The 23,174-nt window shown below is 40.6% G+C and overlaps 1 protein-coding gene across 1 annotated transcript in view; it reads right to left on the bottom strand.

The window, feature by feature from the left end:
* Positions 1–3,176: 3,176 nt before the first annotated feature.
* LOC148481194 (vomeronasal type-2 receptor 26-like) overlaps positions 3,177–23,174 on the bottom strand; it is a 37,008-nt gene continuing 17,010 nt past the window's right edge. Inside the window, exon 6 of the mRNA XM_088453813.1 lies at positions 3,177–4,087. Within this exon, the coding sequence (XP_088309939.1) occupies positions 3,177–4,087 (911 nt within the window). The remainder of the gene's footprint in view (positions 4,088–23,174) is intronic.

Genomic DNA, 23,174 nt, shown 5'->3' with positions numbered 1-23,174 from the left:
GGTGGAGCCTGGGACATTGCTTTTGTAAGTCCCTCAACAGATCTGGCCAGAGAGCGAGCCCAACCTGGTTCAGCTGCTGTTTGTCTCAGCCTCTCCCTGTCCTTACGAGCTGATTCCAGCTCTGATGACAGATTTGATATAACTGCAGTCAATTGTCCAGACCACCTAGGCTGGACTTCAAGATCAGTATCTTGAGGTAAAGACACACATTTATCACACAGTATGTAAGGAAGCATTAGATTGTCCCTGTGCGAATTTTTCACCACAAGTCTTGCATGAAAAATACTTTTGTGCAGCTTTAGACCCCTTGGTAAACATGTCTATAGTACAGACACCACACCCACACACACAGAGAAAAAGACAGTAATGCAATAACAGATTTTTCAATCACACTACACAGAGACCTGAAAGGGGCACAGAGGGTGATAAACTATAATGCTTGCAGCGCTAACAGAATAGTGCTGATAACAAGAATAAAAATGCAAGTGCTGATACACAGAGTACAAGCCTGACTCCTGACACAGCTCTCTCTCCACCCTGTAGAGCATGTAAAATGGCCACCAGTGTCCTTCTAGAAATGCTGCTGGGAGGCAGGAGCAGAAGGGAAACTTAGCCCCCCCCACTATGGCGCTCTCAGCGCTAGCGGAGCACACTGTGAATGCCCACCTAAATACTTGTCCTGGCTCCTCTGCTAACCAGGGAGCCAGGGAACACTAACCTTAGCCCTGCCTATGCTGCCAGCGGTGGGCATATGCTACTGGGTCCTGCGATGTGCACTGCATGCAGCACGTCTTTGGGTACCCTAGAGACGGAGGTCTCTGTAGCAGGAGACCTCAGCGCAAACTGCATGCAGCAGCAGTGAAGATCTCCCCGGCAGCTCCCTCGTCACAGACAGACAGGGGCAGTAGGCTGCCTGTCTGTCCTCATGCTGGTAGAGATCATATTTTCAGAGCCCTAAGGAGGCTTATGTCCAGCTACCAGGGCACATTTTTTTAGACTGACCTGGGGGGGTATAGAGGGGGAGGAGCTAGCTACCAGAAGTTTTTTATTTAAAGGTGCCAGCTCCTGGTTAACACACTCCTATACCCCATTGTACTGAGGCTCCAGTGTCCCCTGGTGGATGAAGGAGAAATTTTATACTATATACTTTCTGGGTGTATTCCTAATATCAATGAGTAATCAAGGATAAGAAGATAAACTATTATTTTAACATTAATTTCCCAATTGGAGGTACACCAGATTCGAACTCAGGTTTCATGCTGTGAACCAGTTGCCCCAGTTACCCTACCATTCAGCTATGCATTAGCTCCCTGACTACTGTAAGAAAAGAGAATGTAATTGTTAAGACACTCCACTCAATATTGATTCTGACTCCTGCTTTAATATTTACTCCTGAAAGAGACTGATAGAATTTTATTATTATAAGATTATTGTGTTTATTGTAATGTTAAATATTGTACAAGTAATATTTAGATTTGATTGATGTAATGTGTATAATATTACTATTGTATGTTGCATGTCAGCACAGGTAGTTCTAAGAATTCATTAATTGACTATGGAGTCCTTTTGGTGGATCACAGCTTAATCTCATGCACAGAATCACTGGGAGTACTCTCCACAGATAACACCGCTCACCACTATAGTGGAGAAATGTGTAAGGGACTCCCTACCTGACAAGCTGATGTGATGCTCCATTGATCATAAGCCTGCTATTGAGTGCTGGGGGACTGAAGTGATGTTTCCTTGTTACAGCGGACACCAGTGAGCAGAAAGTTCCGGGTCTACTTCAGAATGATTTCAATTGGTTCCGGGAGATATACACCGATCAAACATCACATATTCCTCACAATCCGGCCGGCAGTAGAACAATTCTAATTCCTTTTAGGAATAAAATAATAAAGAAACCTCCATATAAGGGGAGCAAAACTTGCTAAATAAGTGGAAACATATAGACTTTGACCTATGTTTCAACACACATGATTCAAGTTTATCTGTGGATAAACAATCATCAGTTGTATTGAGATTACCAGCATTCTGATTTCAGTACATGGAAAAACTATTTAGGAGAAACAGAATTGAGAGAGTTATGGTGTTAAGATATATCCCCGTATGGACTAAGCTAAATTAGGAGATCCTATAAGTGACCTAGTGGCTCCAGCGCTTACAAGCTAAGATCAATATTGTTTAAATCAGTCTTTTATTAAGACTTGGGGAATTGAACATCTACCATTCAGTCAGTGATTGGAGCAGCAATACACCTTGATGTTTTATTTGCTATTTAATATGCTATGCTAGATGGGCACCTACCTGTATATTAGAAATCCAGTTATATTGTATTTTCATCAGCTTGGTACATTTTGTGTGCTTATTAGTGTTTATTTTTATCTTATGTTTTTTCAATTTACATTTTTAAAAGTGTATACATTTATATATCAAGCGCTCTTTACTTGAAATATTTCTGAATGTACGACACATGGAAACAGATTGTACTCAATTACTAGATTAATTCATTTCCTAATTATCCTAATTTTTTTATATTTTATTTATTATATTTACTCAGTGAAGATATATTGTACCCTTTATAACATTTACATTCTTAAGTCATTAATGAGAGTAATATTAAGGTGTTCTAGTCATCACTATTATCAGTTTGGAAAACATTAGGAAATAGTATATATACTATACTTGCAAACAAATTTCATACAAGTAAATAAGTCAAATAGAGGGTGCGATTCAGACCCACTCGCTAAGCCGCTTTCGTTTGCAGGTGCACAAGCCAGTCACTGTGATCATGAATTGTGCATGCTTGTAGTGGGGTTGGGTCTGCCTTAAGTGCTGCAAGCAGCTCTGATGGCTCTCAATGTTACTGATTAATCATGACATGTGCTAAGAAAGTAAAGTGGGCGTCTTTACACTGGTGTGTGATGACTCTGCCATCGTTCTCTAAGAAATAGAGGGTGTCCTTCAGCCTAGCAGTGCGATCATGGCATTTGAATACCCGGCCCCTTTTGACTGTGAGAGAGCGCAGCTTAGCATCTTGGTCTGAATGAGCTCCAGAATCCATTGGGAGAATGATGCAGAAAATAGTGACTTCTAATTATTTTCTTCACAAGTACATATTATTACTATAATAAACTGTTACTTAATAATCTATTAAATAATTTATATTCATATTATCAGGAAATGTTATTTCCCAAGCACACATGTTCTTTTCTGTCCATTGCAGGTCTCATCAGGATATTGTAGCATTTAGGGAAAAATATACAGCCTAGTATCCCAATGCATGAGGATAATATAGCAAACACCTCTACAATGACCATATGTTTCCCATTACTGCTCAGATAGGCTGGGATGGCAGAGATCCACACACTGCAGAACACCAGCATGCTGAATGTGATGTATTTGGCCTCATTATATATGTCAGGTAATTTCCTCACCATGAAAGCTAGAAAAAAGCTCACAGCTGCCAGGAACCCCATGTAACCCAACATGAAATAAAAGGCCAACACAGAACCCTCATTACATTGGATGATTATAGTCCTGGGATATGTGTCCATGTTAAACTCCTGAAATGGAGGAGAAACTGACAACCAGATAACACCATTCAGGACCTGGACTGATGAGCAGATCAGCACCAAAACATTTGGTAATTTTACTCCCAGCCATTTTCTCCAGTAGCTTCCAGGTCTTGTAGCCTTAAAAGCGATGCAAACTGTGATAGTCTTGGCCAGAACTGAGGACACCACAATAGTAAATATGATTCCAAAGGAGATTTGGCGCAGCATGCAGGTTATATCCACTGGGCGACCAAGGAAAATAAATATACAAAGTAAACTCAACATAAGAGAGATGAGCAGAATAAAGCTGAGGTTCCTATTATTAGCTCTGACAATTGGTTTTTTCTGATATGAGTAAAATAGTCCAATTATGAAGACAATTATCACAGAAAATAATATAACTGTGACAGAAAACACTGAGGTTATAGGGTCCTTTTCATATGATAGAAACTCCTGAGCCTTGGCAATGCATTTGTTCTTTGCATCATTAGGCCATTCATTAAAAGCGCATTTCACACAACTTTCATTATCTGTGTAAAAAATGTGACGTTAATTACATATTGTACAGTAATGATACTCTCATTGTCCCTATATCTCACTTTTCTATTCATTGCTCCCTAACTTGGGTATTGAATGTTTTCAATTAGAGGAAAATGGTAAAACCTTTGTTATCAAACTATCCATAAGAGATATGTTCCAAATTTATAGTATGAATACACTTTACACTTACAGTATGTGGGCTTATTTGTTATGTTAATTATCAAGGACTGGGTGATACCTAATAATTAACATTCTAACTTGCAGCAAACACTGGAGAAATTCAACTTTGCTCTGATGCTAGGACAACAGATCCAAGATCACCTATCCTCACAGATCCTTTCACCACTACTTTAGTAGAGGTGAAACTTAGAACACCCAAGTCTGACTCTGCAAAGTAACTGCACAAGCATGAACTTGGGTTAATGAATGTGTGGCTTCAGGTGGATGGATTGGAGCAGTGGCAGACAGATCCAAATGGATCCCTCTTCGCTACTGGTACTTCTTCCTATAAGAAGGAAGCAATGTGGGTGCAGGAACAAACATCATCTGAAGATGGCGAATGTTCCTGCAGTCATGCTCCACAAATTTTGAATTTTTGGACTTTACAGTGTGTAGTGTAGACTATTGTATGGTACAGTGGTACATGTCAGGAATGAAAGGTAAACACTCATTCAATGATTTTGATTGATGATCATCTATGATATCTCCTGCATTACCTTTATTATGAATGGCCCCAATACTTCATTTATACAAAAATAGGTGAAAATGTTTATTTTTATCTTACTTAGTACAAAGAAAGTTATGATGATGATATAAAGGAAATAACATAGTTAAATTTTTATGGTTATAATTATTTTTAACTTTTTATTTCCATCTACTTCACTATATTTATAGGGCCTGAGTCAGAGATGTACGTATGCTGAAGATTTTGCAGCTGAGTGATACTTATGCAATACAACAGTGTTGTCTGTTGCACCCAACAAAAAATGAAAATTTGTTATATTTATTAACCACTTGCCTGGCACGGTCATATCAGATATGACCACACCAGGCTGGGCTTTACTTGACATTGTCGTATCTGATACAACCAATCAGAAATGCCCACTACGTGGCTTTGGGAAGCTAATTGTGGCTGCCTCTACAGCGTGTCCAGATCACTGCTGGCCACAGTGATCAGGCACCATCAGCAACCCCCTCCCATAGAAGCTGCAGCCGCGGCCCATAGAAGCAGCTGCTGCTGTGACCCGATTACTGTGGCCAGCAGTGATTGGGCTGCCGGCTCCATCTCCATCAGTAAAAATCAGTAGCGGCAGCTGTGGTAGCCGCCACTGCTGCTATTTATCTGGGAAGCCAGCGGGACACCCTCCCACTGTGGCTCAAGAATTACAGTGATCACTAGGTGATCACTGTGTGTAGAAGGAGCAGCAGCAGTGGCTCTAGTAGCCGCTGCTGCTATATATCTTGGCCGCTAGGGGGACACCCTCCCACTGCAGCTCTGGAACTACAGTTCTCCTCCCCAATGATGTCCGTTCTTATAAGGTTATATATATATGTGTGTGTATATATATATATATATATATATATATATATACATATATATATAGATATAATTTTGTATATATGTATGTGCATAGATGTGTGTGTATATATATATATATATATATATATATGTGTGTGTATATATATATATATATATGCGTGTGTTTATATATGTATATATATATATATATATATATATATATATATAATGTGTGTGATATATATTCATATATATATATATATATATATATATATATATTTATATATAATGTGTATGTATGTGTGTGTAAACAGGAGAAGTTATATTTATATAAATATACATATATCATTCAAACTCGGCACTGCATCTTTAAGGCAGGACCCAGTTTCATGTTTAAAATGTATGTAAGCTTGAGCCAAAGGTGGCAGATCAAGTTCATTTATCTGAGAGTCAGTAGTCTGTATAGGCACTGGCCAGATGGGAATGACCGTGAAGCGGTTGTTAGCTTAACAAATTATTGCAATATTTTGGAACCAACATTCGCTATGTTTAAAGGAGTTGCATTTTGAAAAGCATGTGAGTGCCGAGTTTGTATGATATTTTTTATGTAGATGGTGTGGTCACATGCCAAGGGCACCCCAGATGGTTGAGTGCCGTGGATTAAGCCTGTCGTTTATATTATATATATATATGTAGAGTTCCCGCAAGGTTGTTTCAGCAGGAATGCCAGGAGGACAAAAAGCGCCCTGCCCTCACAGCCTCCGGGTGCCATCTTCACCCATGGGCCCGGCATCTATTCACCCTGTCGGCTGTGTTTGGCGGCTGCCTGGTGTCCATAAGTGCTGGGCACACACCCAAGAGTGACGAAAAGGGGACACGTCTTATAGACACACCCGCTTTTTAGTGGCCATGCCCCCTTTTCGAGCGCACGCATCTATGGCGCATGAATCGAAGTGCCCTCTCTAGCTACGGCACCCTGCCAGCTGGCGGAGCTAGATTGAACACTCTATATGTGTATATATATATATATATATATATATATCGATAGATATCACAGAGCCTCTCATTAGAGATGGCAACTGTCCATCAATGGTTTGCAAACCATTGATGGTCTGACTGAAAACAAGTGGGTTGCCATTGCTGGTGGCCATCAATGTTGCACCATCAATGGCACCCCCTAAATCGATGTTTAAGAAACATTGACAGTTGTGGTCTACACAGATCTCAACCAATTGCAAAACATTTGATGGCTTATAATGATGGTTGAACCATCCATGGTAGAGCTGTCAATGGCCATCACTACAGTATAACATAAAGAATTCTATTTTTATGGTATACTGGCCCTCATTCAGAGCCGTACGCTCTGAGCAGAGCGCACGCTCTGAATGAGGACCAGGCTCCATTTTCATGGAGCATCCTCCTGGACGCTCGTATAGCTGTGGGTCACCACCCACAGGCTATACGAGCATGCATTTTGATGGCCGCGATGGTCGTGACCATCGCGACCATCGAAATTGCGAGCCGGAGCCTGCGGTTGAGGTTTTCAACCGCAAGCTCCGGAGTGATTTTGGCTCTATCAGAGCCAAAATCACTCCCACTGACATCACTAGTGATGTCAGTGGGCCGGCTTCTGATGGGAGGCGTTCCCGTGGGAACGCCCCCGTCAGGGAGGCACGCCCCCGGCACGCCCACCAAAGGGGGTGTGCTGTCAATCAACATTGACAGCACGCCCCCTTTGATCGGACACAACGAGCGAAGGAAAGTCCTTCGCTCGTCGTGTCTGGCGCATGCGCACGACGGAGCTCCCTCCATCGTGCGCATGCTCAGTGCAGACCATCGACCCACTTGCGAGCGGAAAGCCGCTCGCGAGTGGGTCTGAATCAGGCCCACTGTGTTTTAAAAAAAAATTCAAATAAAATAGTGATGGATAAGTTTAAAATGATGTTCTTGATCTAATTCAATCTTAAAAGAAACCGACAATTTTGGAGCGGATTTTGGAAAAAGAATTTGTCAGTTAAGTGGTTAAAAAGAACCGTGTGTGTGTTTATTCTGCCAACACAGGAAGGCTGTGCTATCTTTTCTAATGGCCAGTGGGTCCAGTCAAGGGCAACTGTCATAAGATTGCAGCACTTGAAAAGAACAGTTTATTTTTCCCTGCCATCAGCTGAAGCAAGAGGTAGTATCAATGTGGATTCCACCCATTTTATTCCTAAGTGGATGAAGGAACATCAAAAAGCCATCCAAAGCTTCACAACAAGCCATAACCTTTGGAAAATATACATTAATCTAGCACAGTGGAGAATACTTTTTGTGTTGTGCAAGGTGCTGAAACCCTTCAAAGTTGTCACAGGAGAAGTGAGTTCAGACCCTATCAGCTTGAGTCTGGTCATTGCCATAATTAAACTTTTGGAAAAGCAGCTTGAGAAAGTGAAGGGGACTACTTTTTGGCAACCATGCTCGATCCAAGGTTTAAGTCAGCGTTGTGTCTTTTTTTCCAATGGACACAGATATGAAGAGATGCAAAGAGCTGTTGGTTAGCAAATTGTCAGTTCAAGTGGCACATGACAAGGCAACGTCTCCTTCAGTGTTTTGACAGTTTGACATCTGCTCGGGTTTAGAAGTATTCCTGAAATTTTATGACACCTCTACTGTGACTTCATCTGATACAGTCACCATTAAAAGAATGGTTGAAGATTATTTTAATGATAGCTTCCAAAAAGGCATATCAGACAGTCTGTTTGAATACTGGCAGGAAAAAAAGGTAATTTAGAGTAGAGATGTGCACCAACCTCCATGTTTTTGTTTTGGATCTGTATTTTTTCTTTAAAAATCATAAAAACAGCTAAAATCTTATTATTTTGGCCTGTTTTTTTCCTACAGTATTATTAACCTCAAAATCATTTATTTCCAATCATTTCCAATCAATTTTGACCACCTCACAATATTTATTTTTTTCATCTAGTTTAGGGCCAAAAGGTTGCATTCAGCTAGCTGGTTGACTAAGCAAAGGAACAGCAGTGGATGGCACTAACAGTACAGCTTCCAACATGGATACAGTGTGTTATACAATGTGGGTTGGATAAACCAATAGTGCACTTACTGTACTGTGACAGCAGTGTCGGCAGTGCAGGGTGCTGGCCATGTCCTCAATGTGAGAGTGCCAGTGGTGTCCTCAATGCGAAAGTGCTGGTGGTGTTGGCAGTGTGGCGGTGTTGGCAGAGTGGGGGTCCTGGCAGTGTCCTGAGTGCATAGTGCCTGCATTGTCGGTAAAGCATGGGTGCCAGCAGTGTCCTCAGTGCAGGAGTGCTGACAGAATTGACTGTGTGGGGATGCCATAAGTGTGGGAGTAGTGACAGTGTGGGGTTGCTGATGGTGTCCTCAATACATGGGGCACTAGTGCAGGGGTGCTGGCAGTATCTTAGTGCACAGTGCTTGCAAAGCAAGGGTGCCAGCGGTGTCCTAAGTGCACATATGCTGACTGTGTCAGTAGTACAGGAGTGCCGGTGGTGTCCTCAGTGTTGGAGCACCGGCAGTGTCATCAGTGTGGGGTTGCTGACGGTGTCCTCAGAACATGGGGAGAGCAGGGGTGCTGGCAGTGTCCTCAGTGTCGGGTGTCGGCAAAGTGGGCATGCCAGTGGTGTCCTCAGTGCACATGTGTTGACAGTGTCGGCAATGCAGGGGTGCCAGTGGTGTCCTCAGTGTGGGATTGCCAACAGTGTTGGCAGTGTAAGGTTGCTGATGGTTTCCTCAGTACATTAGACAGCAGTGCAGTGGTGCTGGCAGTGTCCTCAGTGCAGGTTGCTGGCAGTGTCAGCAGAGCAGAGGTGCCAGCTGTGTCTTCAATGTGGGGGTCCTAATGGTGTCGGCAGTGCATGTGTGCCGTTGGTGTCCTCAATGAAGGGTGCCAGCGAGGGTGTAGGCAGTGGGGGATGCTGCCAGTGGGGGTCAGCATCAGGGGGTGCTGGCAGAGTCGGCAATGGGGGATGTCAGTGATATCAGGCAAGTGGGATGGGTGGCATCTGCCTGCTTCCTGTTCCCATATTTAATGGGCTTATCACTGATTGGCTGAGAGACATGACAGATGGCTTCTCAACCAATAAGCGTTAAGCCTGCTCGATGCTAAACCTCATTATCCAACAGCTGGATCATGAGGTTTTGCCTCAAAGAGGTTTCCAGGGCGGCTGTGCCTCGGATCACCCCGGATCCCTGAAATTCAGATGGGTCCTATTCCCAGAGAACCGGACCCGTTCATCCCTAATTTGGAGGCCCTTGCACAAACTGGCTTTGCTTTACTTAAGCTGTCCTACCTCCAGTGTGCCCTGAGAAAGAGTTTTCAGCAGTCAACGATCGGCAAAAGAGGCTACTTCCCCAATATATATGCAAGATGATGTTTATCAAAATAAGCTACAAATTCCATGAGGAAGACCTTTATTCCCAATTACATCAAAATCCAGAGGCATATGTAGTGATGGATTCCTGCAAGGACAAATTAATATGTGTGAAGATAATGTACACACTTTTGTAGGTGAGGATTATAATGGCAATTACATATTGCCACTGTAGAGCCTGTTTGTACATAAAGATCATTGCAGCAATATCAGCTGCCCATTGGTAGTTTGTTTTGGGGCTGCCCAAACAAACCAATCACTTCAGACTGTCACTGTGGTGATTTTTTGTTAAACTGTGCATGTCTTGTTTTTATATAGGATGGGTGGAAGGGCCAAAGAACAATTACAACTTGCACATCTTTTCTCTGCATTATGTGATTTTTGGGCATTGCTAGCTTTTTTACTGTTTTATTAAACTACCATGATGTCTGCCACTGCAGTGCCACTCTGTTTCCTAGATGTGCCATGTTGGAAGTTGAATTGTCACAGCTGCTGAAATGTTCAACATGCAATTGTTGAATGTCAAAAATTTCCATAAATGTTAATGACCACAAAAAACAAGTCCTGCAGGCCCCATTAATTGTAAAAAAAAATCTTAACCTCCAAGTTCATTTTGTTGCCAAAACATGGGACATGTTCACCCATTTGTAATTATTAACTTCTGCCAAGTGTGTGCTCTCCTCCAGGTGGTCCTGTGTGACATGGTCCCCAAATTCATGTGAGAGAGACGTATATCAAATTCAAATCCTGTTAACTTTAATGATGGTATGATGATGTTTTGCCTTGATTTTGAATCCGAGCCTGGTGGGAAAACCACAGCCAGGGGTCGGTTCCCCCTCCTCCATCATAAATTTTCTTCAGAATCAAAACAAATTTACCAACATTCCCTGTCTTCCAATACGTACATGCTCTACTACTCTATCTCCCTTGGGCCACTGATCTAGATCTTCATTAATGAAAAGTTACTGCCACTGTTTCCTAGATGTGCCATCTTGGAAGTTGAACTGCTACAGCTGCTGAAATCTTCAACATGTTGATGAATGCAGAAAATATAATTTTTCTGCCCAAAGACACCATCTACTGGATGGATCTGTGATTTAAAAAACATTCTAAACCACCAAGAGCTCCAATGGGGCATGAACTGAAGTAAATTAATACATTTCCTAAGACAAAAAATTATAGTTTAGTTGCAAAGAGTCATTTGTTTTATTGCATAACTATTTCTACTATTTGTAAAGTGATCACAGATCAAATTGTATGTTTTAAAGATCTGTAGCTGTGTAATGTGCCTGTGACAGTTGATTGGTAAAGCAAAACAGCCATGTCCGGGTATAAAGAAAGAATGGTGGATTACACTTCAAGCATTCCATTCACATAATGACAGTGTGGTCACATGGGCATATCTACCTGCCCCCCATGTAATCTCATATGTGCACCTGTGCTAAACCCCATGCTCCTCAATGATCACTGCAGTGTGGGTTACATGCATCTCATATATCACTGCACAACCACTCAGGATAAATGGCAAAAAGAGGTTGCTACCTTTTAGAGATGCCAGTATATAATTATTGTACCTCCTCAGTCCATAAATGGAATCCAGCCTAGAGGTGCTATTGGGCTGAATCAAAGGTCTGTGTAACTGCAGCATGTGGTGGGTAACAGGCAGCCAAATGGAGCACAGAGCACAAGAGTTACCAGCTGGTTGTATGGTCTTGTGCAAATGTTCTGAACACTTTTTTTCCACTAGGACTTTCTTCAGAGGGCTGTGTTTAGAGGGTAGCATCACCTCCTTCCTTATAAAGGGCTTAAATTAGCTAATTTAACCACCTGTTAGAGTTCTTGAATGAGACATATAATATCCAAAGTCATCACTAGTTCTTATTAGCATTATTTGGCACATCAATAAGAACCTTCTTGATTATAAATGAATACATCTTTTGTAGTGTATAAAAAAATCAATGATCAATACATGAATACAAATAATACATTAACAATAGCATCTGAGAAAGGCTATAAACAAGTTCGATTATCTAATACAAAAAATGTTAAATGTTGAAATAATTATAAACTATTATTTCATATCAGCAGTGGTGTAACCAGGGGGAGTCGCCCGGGTCATGTGCCCTTGGAAATGCTGGACTGGTGGTGTGGGGGAGGCGTCGCTGGTCTCAGTCCAGGACTGTGGTTTAAAGTCAGTGTAGTACGGTCCACACTACAAAAACACCACCACCAACACTGGGTAGTACATTCATACTACCCAGCAGTGGTGTGTTTGTTTTAACAGCCAATGAGAGTCATACAGGCTCTCATTGGCTGCTGCACCCAAGGCTGGAGCCGGGCTGGAGCTCACTCATAGCTTCACCTTCTGGCCAATGCAGTGGTTGATAGGAGAGACATCATGGTGGACCACTACTAGGAGCACTGTATAAGGGGCACTGAATAGGGGGGACTACTACTGAAGGCACTGCATTGTGGGGACCACTATTCGGGGCACTGTGTAAGGGGCACTGGATAGGGGGCACTACTGGTGGCACTTTATAAAGGGCACTACTAAGAGCACTGTATAAAGGGCAATTTTGGGGGCACTGTATAATTGGCACTATGTGGGCACTATATATGGGGCATAACAGGGGGCACTGTGTAAGGGGCACTACTGGGGCACTGAATAATGGTGCACTACTGGGAGCACTGCATAGGGGGGCCACTACTGGGGGCACTGTATAAGGGGCACTACGGGGCACTGTATAAGGGGCATTACAAATTTATTTTGTTATTCTATTTTATGTACCAATCACAATGGGCTCTATCTACTACAATCTGCATTTAAAATGCAAATTGTAGTGTGATATTTCCAACTAAACTTGCCTAGCTAATTTAGGAAATATCACAGGGATTTATTAAAAATCCCTTGCAGGTACACAGCTTGAGTTAAAGCTCTGTCCCTGCCTTTTTTGGAACAAAATACAGTGACAAGGTGCCATGCATGCGTCAACTGGCCGCTGCTACACCACCCCCGTGACCATGACCCCTGTGACCTCTCCCACAACCCCCCCTTCATTTTACTTACCTCTGATAATCACTGCTACAGTGAAGTCCTTTCCTGGGGCTCCGGTCAGCTTGTCTCTCATCCTGCACTGTGACTCTGTCAGCTGTCCTATGCAGCAGCTGACATGGGTCACAGTGCAGGAGCTGGGAGACTAGCTGACTGGAGCCACGGATGACATCACCGGAGCACCAGTCTCCCTGGAGTCAGGTTAGTGTTGATTTTTTTTGCAGTGATCAGCTTGTGGCCTGTTTACACTACACAGCTGATCACTTGGACCCAGCTCCAAGCTCTACTCTGCCTGTTAGGTGGCATTATTGTCACAGGGCTTCCCCTGGTATTTTTTCACAATTTATTTTTACTAAATCTTAGGCAGATGGCCTTTCCCATTACAATTCTGGGAAATGTGATCTACTTACTAAAAATATGTGATAATTAGGGCTTGGAGTAGAATTTTACAAATTCTACTCCAGTTGCCATTTAGTACATTTAGGTGAAACTAAAATAATGTGAAAATGGTTTGAAAACACCCTTTTTTACTTTATTTTAGTAAAAAATAATGTTAATAAATAGAGCCCAATGTGTCTTACATGGTGATCCAAGACAATAAAGTGTTAATAATTGTAGGGGACATAGCAAAATGCATTGCTATAAACAAATACAATGGATATATATATATATATATATATATATATATATATATAATATACTCTGTGGGTTTGAAAATATTGGGAGCTAGTATGGATTTATGATTCTGATTTTTCCTGAATATCACTGCTGGATTATCTGCAATGATATCATTCAGAATGGAGTTTCTCTTTAATAAGGGTCTAGTTTTTCTTTATCAGATCTTTTATAAAATAAGCTGATTTATTATATTTACATATATTTAGGTATGATCTCTACTTCTCATCATTGATCATAATGAAGTTTTGTGAAGAATCTTTTTAGAACTGTGTGACCTACAATAAGGTGCCAGGAACCTGAAGATCTTTACTATACCTTCATTGTAACTTAGGGCCTGATTCAGAGCCGGACGCTATTTGCGGACGCTCGTTCTGAAAAAGGGGCCGGATATTTAAATTGAGCTCTCGCTTTTTGCGGTCTGTGGACGCCTTTATGTCTGAGAGAGCATCTGAAAAATGCGCTCGCTATTTTGTAAAGACGCCTCTTTACCATTCGCATCATACGTCATCTCCGCTATTTATTTGATTAATCGGGAACATCGTAAGGCATCTGAACTGCTCGCAGTGCTTGTGGTAGGATTTACTTCTCGCTATCACTGCGAGCAGTTCAGGCTAAAAGACAACCAAGTGACATGGTCGATGACGCTGCTTTGTTAATTATGCACTCCCATAAAAAGGCGTTTTTACCATTTGGCACGCCTTCGTTCGGATCTCCACTCCCCCGTTTTCAAGCACCTTCCCCTGTTACCACAAACAAACGCCTCATTCTGTCACTCAAATTAGCAGCCCCTCATTGTTTTACGAGCGCACGATTTCCGGCCGCAATGACTGGTTGGAGCATGCGCATTATGACCCATACGCATGCGCAGATGTGCGAACATCGCTCAGAGAGAATGAGCGGCCGCTTACGAGCAGCTCTGAATCAGGCCCTTAGTACATGCTGAAGGTGGTTTAGCCAGTGTTCCTTTCTACAGCTATTTGTGTCTGTTGTGTTACAGCTAGTGCTTCCATAGCTGATTGTGTTTACTCTTTATTTATCTCTCAAAATTATCTAGTGGTCTCCACAATTCATTAGTTAATATTATTATTTAGTATTATGTTTTCTGCACTTTTTCTCTATCTATGCCAGGTACCTGTGGAAATACTTGTACTTATATTAGCTTAATGTGATAACATAATGTATTATATTTAGTTCATCCCTATTCAACATTGATATATACGCATGATACATAGACACTTTGGATTATGTCATCATATTTTCATATGTTACTGCAACATGCTATGTCCCCTACAATTATTAACACGTTTTTGTCTTGGGTCATCATGTAGTATACATTGTGCTTTTCTATTTTGATTGGTACATAGTATAAAATATCAAAATACATTTGTAAGTTTTGATAGGAAATGATGGTTCATAATATTTTTTAAAAAATTTATATTTTTTATGTTTTTGTATGATATGCCTTTTTTTTTTAAAAAGCCTTACTCAGATGCCATTTATAATGTATATTTGTATTTTTTGTATTCATCCTTGATTTTTTTTTACACTATAAAATAGTTTTCATTTATATTCAAGAATGTTCTTTATTTATGTGCCAAATGATGCTAATATTTATTTATTTATTATTTATTTATTAACAGTTTCTTATATAGCGCAGCATATTCCTTTGCGCTTTACAATTGGAAACATAAATAGAACAAAACATTGTAGTAACACACAGATATATAGGTAGGAAGGCCCTGCTCGTAAGCTTACAATCTATAGGGAAATAGGCATTGATACACAAGGATAGGTGCTATATATTGCAATTTTGGTCCAGCCAGAATGGAGAGTTTCTTGGTGGGCTGCATGATCCAGTCACACAGGAATGTTGGCCAATTATAAGGAGGATGTGAAACAAAGACAATGTGTGAGGTTATATGTGGATTGTGAAAGGGGATGTAATTAGATATGGAAGCTATGAAGGTTATGTGGGTGGTTCTGGAATCTGATATGCTTGCCTGAAGAGGTGAGTTTTCAGGGAACACTTGAAGGATTGGAGACTAGAGGAAAGTCTTATTGTGCATGGTAAGGCATTCCATAGAGTGGGTGCCATCTGAAGAAAGTTCTTTAACCGTGACTGGGAGCAAGTAATGCGTGGGGATGAGAGACGCATATATTGTGCTAAGCGGAGAGGTCAGGTTGGGAGATATTTTGAAATGAGAGAAGAGATGTATGTTGGTGTGGTTTGGTTAATAGCCTTATGTGTAAGTAAAAGTATTTTATATTGAATACGGTAGAAAACCGGCATCCAATGGAGGGACTGACAGAGTGGTGCAGCAGACGATGAATGTTTGGCAAGGAAGATAAGCCTCGCAGCTGCATTCATAATGGATTGTAATGGTGATAGCCTGTTTTTGGGAAGGCCAGTAAGGAGACTATTGCAATAGTCAATGCAGGAAATAATGAGTGCCTGGATTAGAGTTTTAGCAGTGTCTTGTGTGAGATATGGTTGAATTTTGGATATGTTTTTTCTTCTAATAAGAAGTAATTAAGAATTTGGCTATTGTACGCCTTGTGCAAAAATTCTAACAGGTGGTTACTTTAACTATCTTAAGCTATATAAACGGAAGGAGGAGATGCTACCTTCTAAACACATCACTCTGAAGAAATCTCTAGTGGAAAAAATGCATTTGGGAGAACATTTGCACCAGACCATACAAACAGATGGTAACTCCTTGTGCTCCATGCACCATTTAGCTGCCCACCACCCAACACTTGCTGCAGTTACATAGACCTTTAATTCAGCCCAACAGCACCTCCAGACCGGATGCCATTTATGAACTAAGGAGGTACAATAATTATATACCAGCATCTACAAAAGGCAACAACCTCTTTTTGTAATTTATCCCCGAGTGGCGGCGTGGTGATATATGGGACACATGTTCCCTACACTGATCATTGAGAAGCAGACGGTCTCAGCATAGGAGCACATGTGACATTGCGCAAGGGGTAGATAGATATGCCCATGTGACCACTCTGTCACTGTTTCTCTCAGTAGATTATGTGAATAGAAAGCATTTGAAGTGTAATCCATCATTCTTTCTTTAAACCCGGACGTGGCTGTTTTGATTTACCAATCAACTGTCACAAGCACAATACACAGCTACAGGACTTTTAAACATACAATAATATATGTTGTCCCTTCATGAATAGTAGTAATTTTTATGCAGTAGTACAAAGAACTTTTCACAACTAAATTATAATTTATTATCTGAATATTGAAATATTGTTTTATTCATTTATATGTACACTTTTATCAATCCTATTGTAAAGCGCAACGGAATATGCTGCGTTATATAAGAAACTGTTAATAAATAAAAATAAAAATAAATATTATCGCTGTGTTGTAGGTCTTTAGCCGAGGATGATTTTTTTTAAACTAACATGTTTTAGATATCCTTATTTATTTTTTTATGTCACAAAATAATTATACTATTTAATTGGATATATCCAAAGCGCGGTTATCTCTCTCTTCTTTTTCCAAAATGAAAACATGAATTTTATACATATTCAAAACCAAAACATGGGAGTTGGCACACGTCTCTATTAAGGACACATCTGTACCACTTTTAAATGCCTATCTTCACTTCTGATTTCTCATTACAAATAAGCTGGGTGCCTCAGCCAGTGTGTATCTCCATGTGGAGTGTGTGGGGCTGTTTCAGACTGAACTTTTTTGCTTCATGAGATTAATAGTCATAGCAGGCATATAACTGGCTGCTTACCATGCTGTGGAGAAGAGGCAGCATCATTAGTGTATACAAGAATCACATGTGGTGGTTGCATAATATTTATTGGGGGTGTGACTTGGATTGCAAACAATGCTAGTTGGGGACAATATAGTGTGTATTGTGATCACTGAATAGTGCAGTTGAAGGGTGAATTATTTTGTTGTCACCTTAATTTGATTATCTAAATATCCAATTTATTTTTTAATAAATTGTGACAAATTTATTCACTGCAATTTGTTCTTATAAAAGCATGAAGAATTAATGTTTAATGTTATGTATTTAAGGTTCAGTTTGTTAGCATCTATCTAAGGAATAGAATAAAACTAATAATGATAGAGTGCTTGTAAATGTCTGGTTGAGAAAGAAAAATAAATGTCCATACATGGATGCCAGGGGTTCTGATGTTGCCGGTAATAAGCCGCAGTGAGATGGTAGCAGGTAACAGTATCTAGTAGAGATGAGCGGGTTCAGATCTCAGAGTTCTGAACCCACCCAAATTTTGAGACCGGGACAAGAACCTTACATGCATTCGGTTCCCCATGCCAGCCCCGGATCTCAAACCGAGGCAAAACCATAGAGACAAAATCTCTCAGCTTGCAAGCTTTTGTCTCTATATATAAGGGATCACGCGGTGGCTGCCATTTCACTCTGGCTGTGGAGACTGAACAGGGAGAGTGGGTAGTGTAGGGCTGGGAGGTAATTGCCCATGCGTGCTGGTGCTGTTGCTGTGCTGTCTGCTGTGTCCTGGGCTGGTGCACTGCTGATCCATCTGGTGCTGTCACTGCTGTGTTGTCTGCTGTGTCCATCTGGGCTGGTGCTGTTGCTGATCCATCTGGGCTGGTGCTGTGCTGTCTGCTGTGTCCATCTGGGGTGGTGCTGATCCATCTGGGCTGCTGCTGTGCTGTCTGCTGTGTCCATCTGGGGTGGTGCTGTTGCATATCCATCTGGGCTGGTGCTTATCCATCTGGGATGGTGCTGTGCTGTCTGCTGTGTCCATCTGGCTGGTGCTGTTGCTGATCCATCTGGGCTGGTGCTGTGCTGTCTGCTGCGTCCATCTGGGCCCAAGTTCTGGACCCGAAAAAAAATATATATATATATTGTCTTTTAAAAAAATTTCTGTGTTTGCATGTTAGGCTTAGCCACACAAGATACAGCAATGCAACATAGTGCTGCCCGACTCCAGTCATCATCAATTTGTGCTCTGCACCCAAGTTTTGGACCTGAAAAAATATTTTAAAAAGTGTATTTTTTTGTCTAATATTTCTCTGTGTGCGTGAGTGCATGTTAGGCTTGGCCGCACAAGATACAGCAAGTCAGCAACGCAACCTAGTGCTGCCCAACTTGAGTCATTATCAAGTGGTGCTCCGGGCCCAAGTTGTGGACCAGCAAAAAAAATAAAACATAGTGTATTTTTTGTCAATTTTTTTCTGTGTGCGCATGACTGCACGTGTGTGAATTTTGTATCCACACCTTGGCTACACTATTGGTGCTTGTGACACTGCTTCAAGACCACAGAAAATATGGAGTGCTGTCACATGATAGGAGAGCAAGGCCAATAACCATATGTTGTAGCTGCACCAGCAGTGCCAAGGCCATCAACTTCCTCATCCTCTATGAAGGCCCATGTCCCAGGGCTTAAGTCACGCCATTTATATGGTAAAGCTACCAAAGTTAAGAATAAAAATTGAAAGGAAATTATGATGACTGCTGGTTCTGATCCTGATAGCCCTTCTGCTTGCAGTAGTAGTGGTGGTGGTACCATTAAAAATGTAAATTTGTTGAGATAAGTAATACAGCTCCGGAAAAAACAACTGTGTTCCCTGAGAAATCAAAATCACAAATCCCCGAGGAGAGTGCAAGTATGTCCACGCTTACCATGTGTGAGCCAGACCTCAATACTAGTGTACTGGAGAATCCAAAGTTACAACATTTGTGTGCCCTCTGTAAATGTGGGGAAGGGCAGTCAACATCTAGCAGATGGGGTCAGTGAGGATGCTTCTGTGAAATTGCACATGGAGGAGGAGGATATTTTGGTAGTTGAAGGCACTAAGGATGATGAAGATGTTGGTGATGAGGATATTGATGATGAAGATGTTGGTGATGAGGATATTGATGCCGAGGATGTCCTTTGTGTAAGTAAGGCAACAGCTGTTGCCCATGGATTGAAAAAGCCAAAGCCCATTGTTGTCATGCCGTGGCAAAAGACAAAAAAATCCACTTCTCACATGTGGAATTATTTCCACCCCAATCCAGACTACAGTTGTTATGCCACATGGAACCATTGCAAAGCAAGAGTGAGTAGAGGGAGGAACCTAAACCAACCAGGAACCTCCTCCTTGTTAAGTCACTTGGAGCACATTCATCAAATATCAAAGTGTTTGTCGCCAAGTTCCAAAACTCAAAATGAAACAAGTCCAGTGTCACCTACCTGCTCCCTCTCTGGGATCCAAATGCCTTGGATCTCCAACACCAACATCTGCATCATCAACTTCTTCATTCATCATCAGGAGTAGTCCTGCTGCATCCAGTGTTGTTATTCAAAGCATGATTAACTCCTCTCCTATCCGTGATTACTCAGAAGGATCCTTGATGACTATGCCTGTTGCTGCTGCTGTTGCTGCGAGTGGATCTTCATCCCAGAAGGGGACCAGGAGGAAGATTACTTGTAGCATATCCTCCAAAAAACAATTAACTGTCAAACAATCGTTTGCAAGGGCAAACAAGTATGACAGCAATCACCCATTTGCACAGCGGATTACTGACGCCATAATAGCTATGATGGTATTAGATGTGCGTCCAGAATCCGCCATTACTGCAGTGGGTTTTCAACAGTTAATTGAGGTCCTGTGTCCTCTCTACCAGATCGCTTCTAGATTCCACTTCGCTAGAACATCATTTCCAAGTCTTTACAAGGACATTAAAAAATAATCTTATTAATGTCCTCAGAAATACTGTTGTACCCACTGTCCACTTGACCACTGATATATAGGTGCTCTTCTTCTTTTTTTAGCTTTATATGCAGTGTTATTTGCTGAGAGGGAATAGGTATATACCCCTTGTGAGCTGCCACTCCAGACAAGTTTTGAGTGAGGCGAACTATATATATTTTTTATTTTTGTTTCTTATTGTTTGATTTGTTTAGAATATTGATTGATTTAAATCCACCAAGCTCTAGTGAAAAATCATTTTTTCTTATTTGCTATATGTAGACAATTGGGTCAATATTTACCAACCCCCACAATTCCATGATAAAGATAATTTCATATTGCTGCATTTTGTGGCAATAAGATATTAATTATCAGGGCAAAAAATCAGATTAAAATAATCATAAAGTACACTGGCTCCGATAGGAATTCTGAAAAGTTAACTGATTGCGAGATTTGAGCAGTTTGGTTTCCCTGGGAACCTAACACACCCAAACTTATGGGTTATTTGTGTTTATGAGCCCAGCTCAGGTCTTCCCACCAAGTTTGAATCCCAAAACAAAGCAAAACATAATCTTCCCTGAGCCAGATCTCAAATGTTTTGGATTGTATATAAAAGTTTATCCCTTGTAATTTGGCGCCATTTCACACAGGGAAGTAGAGGTAGTGGTTGTTGGACTGTGGGCTGAAGTACTAAAGGCACTGCAATAAAAAACACAATTAGCAAGCCATCAGGGTGCCATTAGTTTAGAAGGAGTTAGTTAAGGTTTAGAGTTTAATAGGTTGATTTGGAGACAGGAGTAGATGTCTGGGAAGTGTGACTGCAGTGCAGGTATCATTGTCACTTGTCAGTGTATATGTGTTTGTCACACACATTGCACACTCACACATTGCAGTGCAAACAAAAAGAGGCTACTTTCTGTGTGTGGTGCTGTTGATTGTTTTTTCATTTCCAAAAGTGAACCTGCACCTTTTGTGTTCTAGGAAATATATTACTACAGTATACTATGATCTTTATCTGTGCAAAAATTACTATACTGTGTTTAATGCTGCTGCACCCCAAGATGACCTCTTTGTTTTGAGGTGTTTTCTAGTTCTATATAAAAAAATTGAATAAAATGTGTTTTTTCTATTGTCTAATACAAAAACCTGCAGTCCTTTCTAATTGAGTAAAATAAATATATTGTATATTTGAAGAAATTGTTTGTTTAGATGAGTGACATGGTGTATATTACTTTTCTTTGTGCATTTGTATATCCCGATCATTTGCATCACAATTTTCACAGAGACCTGTTCCTCCAAGTACTTACAAACAATTGTCAGTGTTGTCTAGGTCTAAAAAACAAAACAATTAGTGCAAATAAATTGCATAGTGTGTTATCCTTCCAGTGGAAGTGAATGCAGTGTTGTCTCTCCATCATTTGCACCCCAAAACTATTCTCACAGAGAAGATATGACAATGGTTCCTGCTGCAGTTTATCTGGCAAATGCTGCTGTCAGGAAAAACTGGCCTTTCCCAAGAGACCCACTGGGAAGGAGGACAAGATAACTCAGTGCACCAGAGTGAAACACCATTAAGACATCTGGTCAGGATTAAAATAATTGCACAAAATTAGTGACAGTTCTACCGTGACTCAATCTGACACAGTAAGCATCACTAGAATGTTGGAGGAATATGTTAATGTGCAAATTTGCATGTCACACAGTCACTTTGAATAATTGGAGGAAAAATAGACAATTTTGTGCCCCTTGTAAAATCTAGTTTTGATTTACTTGACATGCCCACCCTTCTGTGTGTACCTGGAAAGAGTGTGTAGTATAGCAGGAAACCTTGAGAGTGATCTGCATATGAGGCTACTTCCTAAAAATGTGGTAAACTGATGTTAAAAATGAACTACAAATCCTATGATGAAGACCTTTGCTGCCAATTACAACAAAGTACAGACATTTCTGTAATGGTAGATTCCGGCGTGGATGACCTAATATTGTTTGATGATGATATTAACAGCACTGATGAGGATGAGGGTGAGAATAACAATTATGTCTTTCTACTGTAAATATGATTGATAACAACAGTTTAGGCACCTTAAGCCCATTGGTAGCTTCTTTAAGGGGTTTAATCAAACCAAGCACTTCAGCCATAAAAGTGGTAGTTTCTGCTTGCTTTGTTAAACTGTGCATGTCCTTTTTAATATATAACATAAGGGTGGGTGGGAGTTTCTCAGCACATACAGACTAGTATCATCAAAACCTATCATTAATATTTCATTATTCAATTTGACTACGTTCTTCCTTAAATCCGGAGGAATCAATCTAATTGGGAGTTTGAAAGCTTGCATTTTGGTAGTTTAATACTTTTCCATTTTCCTGATTTACTTTTTTATAGTTAAATTTTTAACTCTAGTCAATCTCATATGGATTTTTATTTTTTAATGGTTTGTTCAATATATAATTTTTTAAGTTATATTCTGTAAACAAGCAATCTCATTTGGATTCTTTTTTTTTTAATGATTTGTTCCATATATTGAGGTTCTTTTTAATTTATAGTTATATGCTGTAATCAATCAACCTCAGGGATTTTGGATGCTTGTTTTGTAACTACTTTCTATTCTGTTAATTACTTTTATATTTCAATTATTAACACTAATAAATTAATGAATCAATTAATCAATAAATGAATTAATTATTCAGTTAATCAATCAATGCTTTACTTGGCTTCCTCCAAATAGTACTCCACCTCCAT

The sequence above is a fragment of the Taudactylus pleione genome, unplaced genomic scaffold (assembly GCF_031769625.1).
Source record: "Taudactylus pleione unplaced genomic scaffold, aTauple2 ptg000592l, whole genome shotgun sequence".
Taxonomy (NCBI): domain Eukaryota; kingdom Metazoa; phylum Chordata; class Amphibia; order Anura; family Myobatrachidae; genus Taudactylus; species Taudactylus pleione.
Note: the sequence above shows the minus strand (reverse complement) of the source record. Positions and strands in the feature narration are given on the sequence as shown.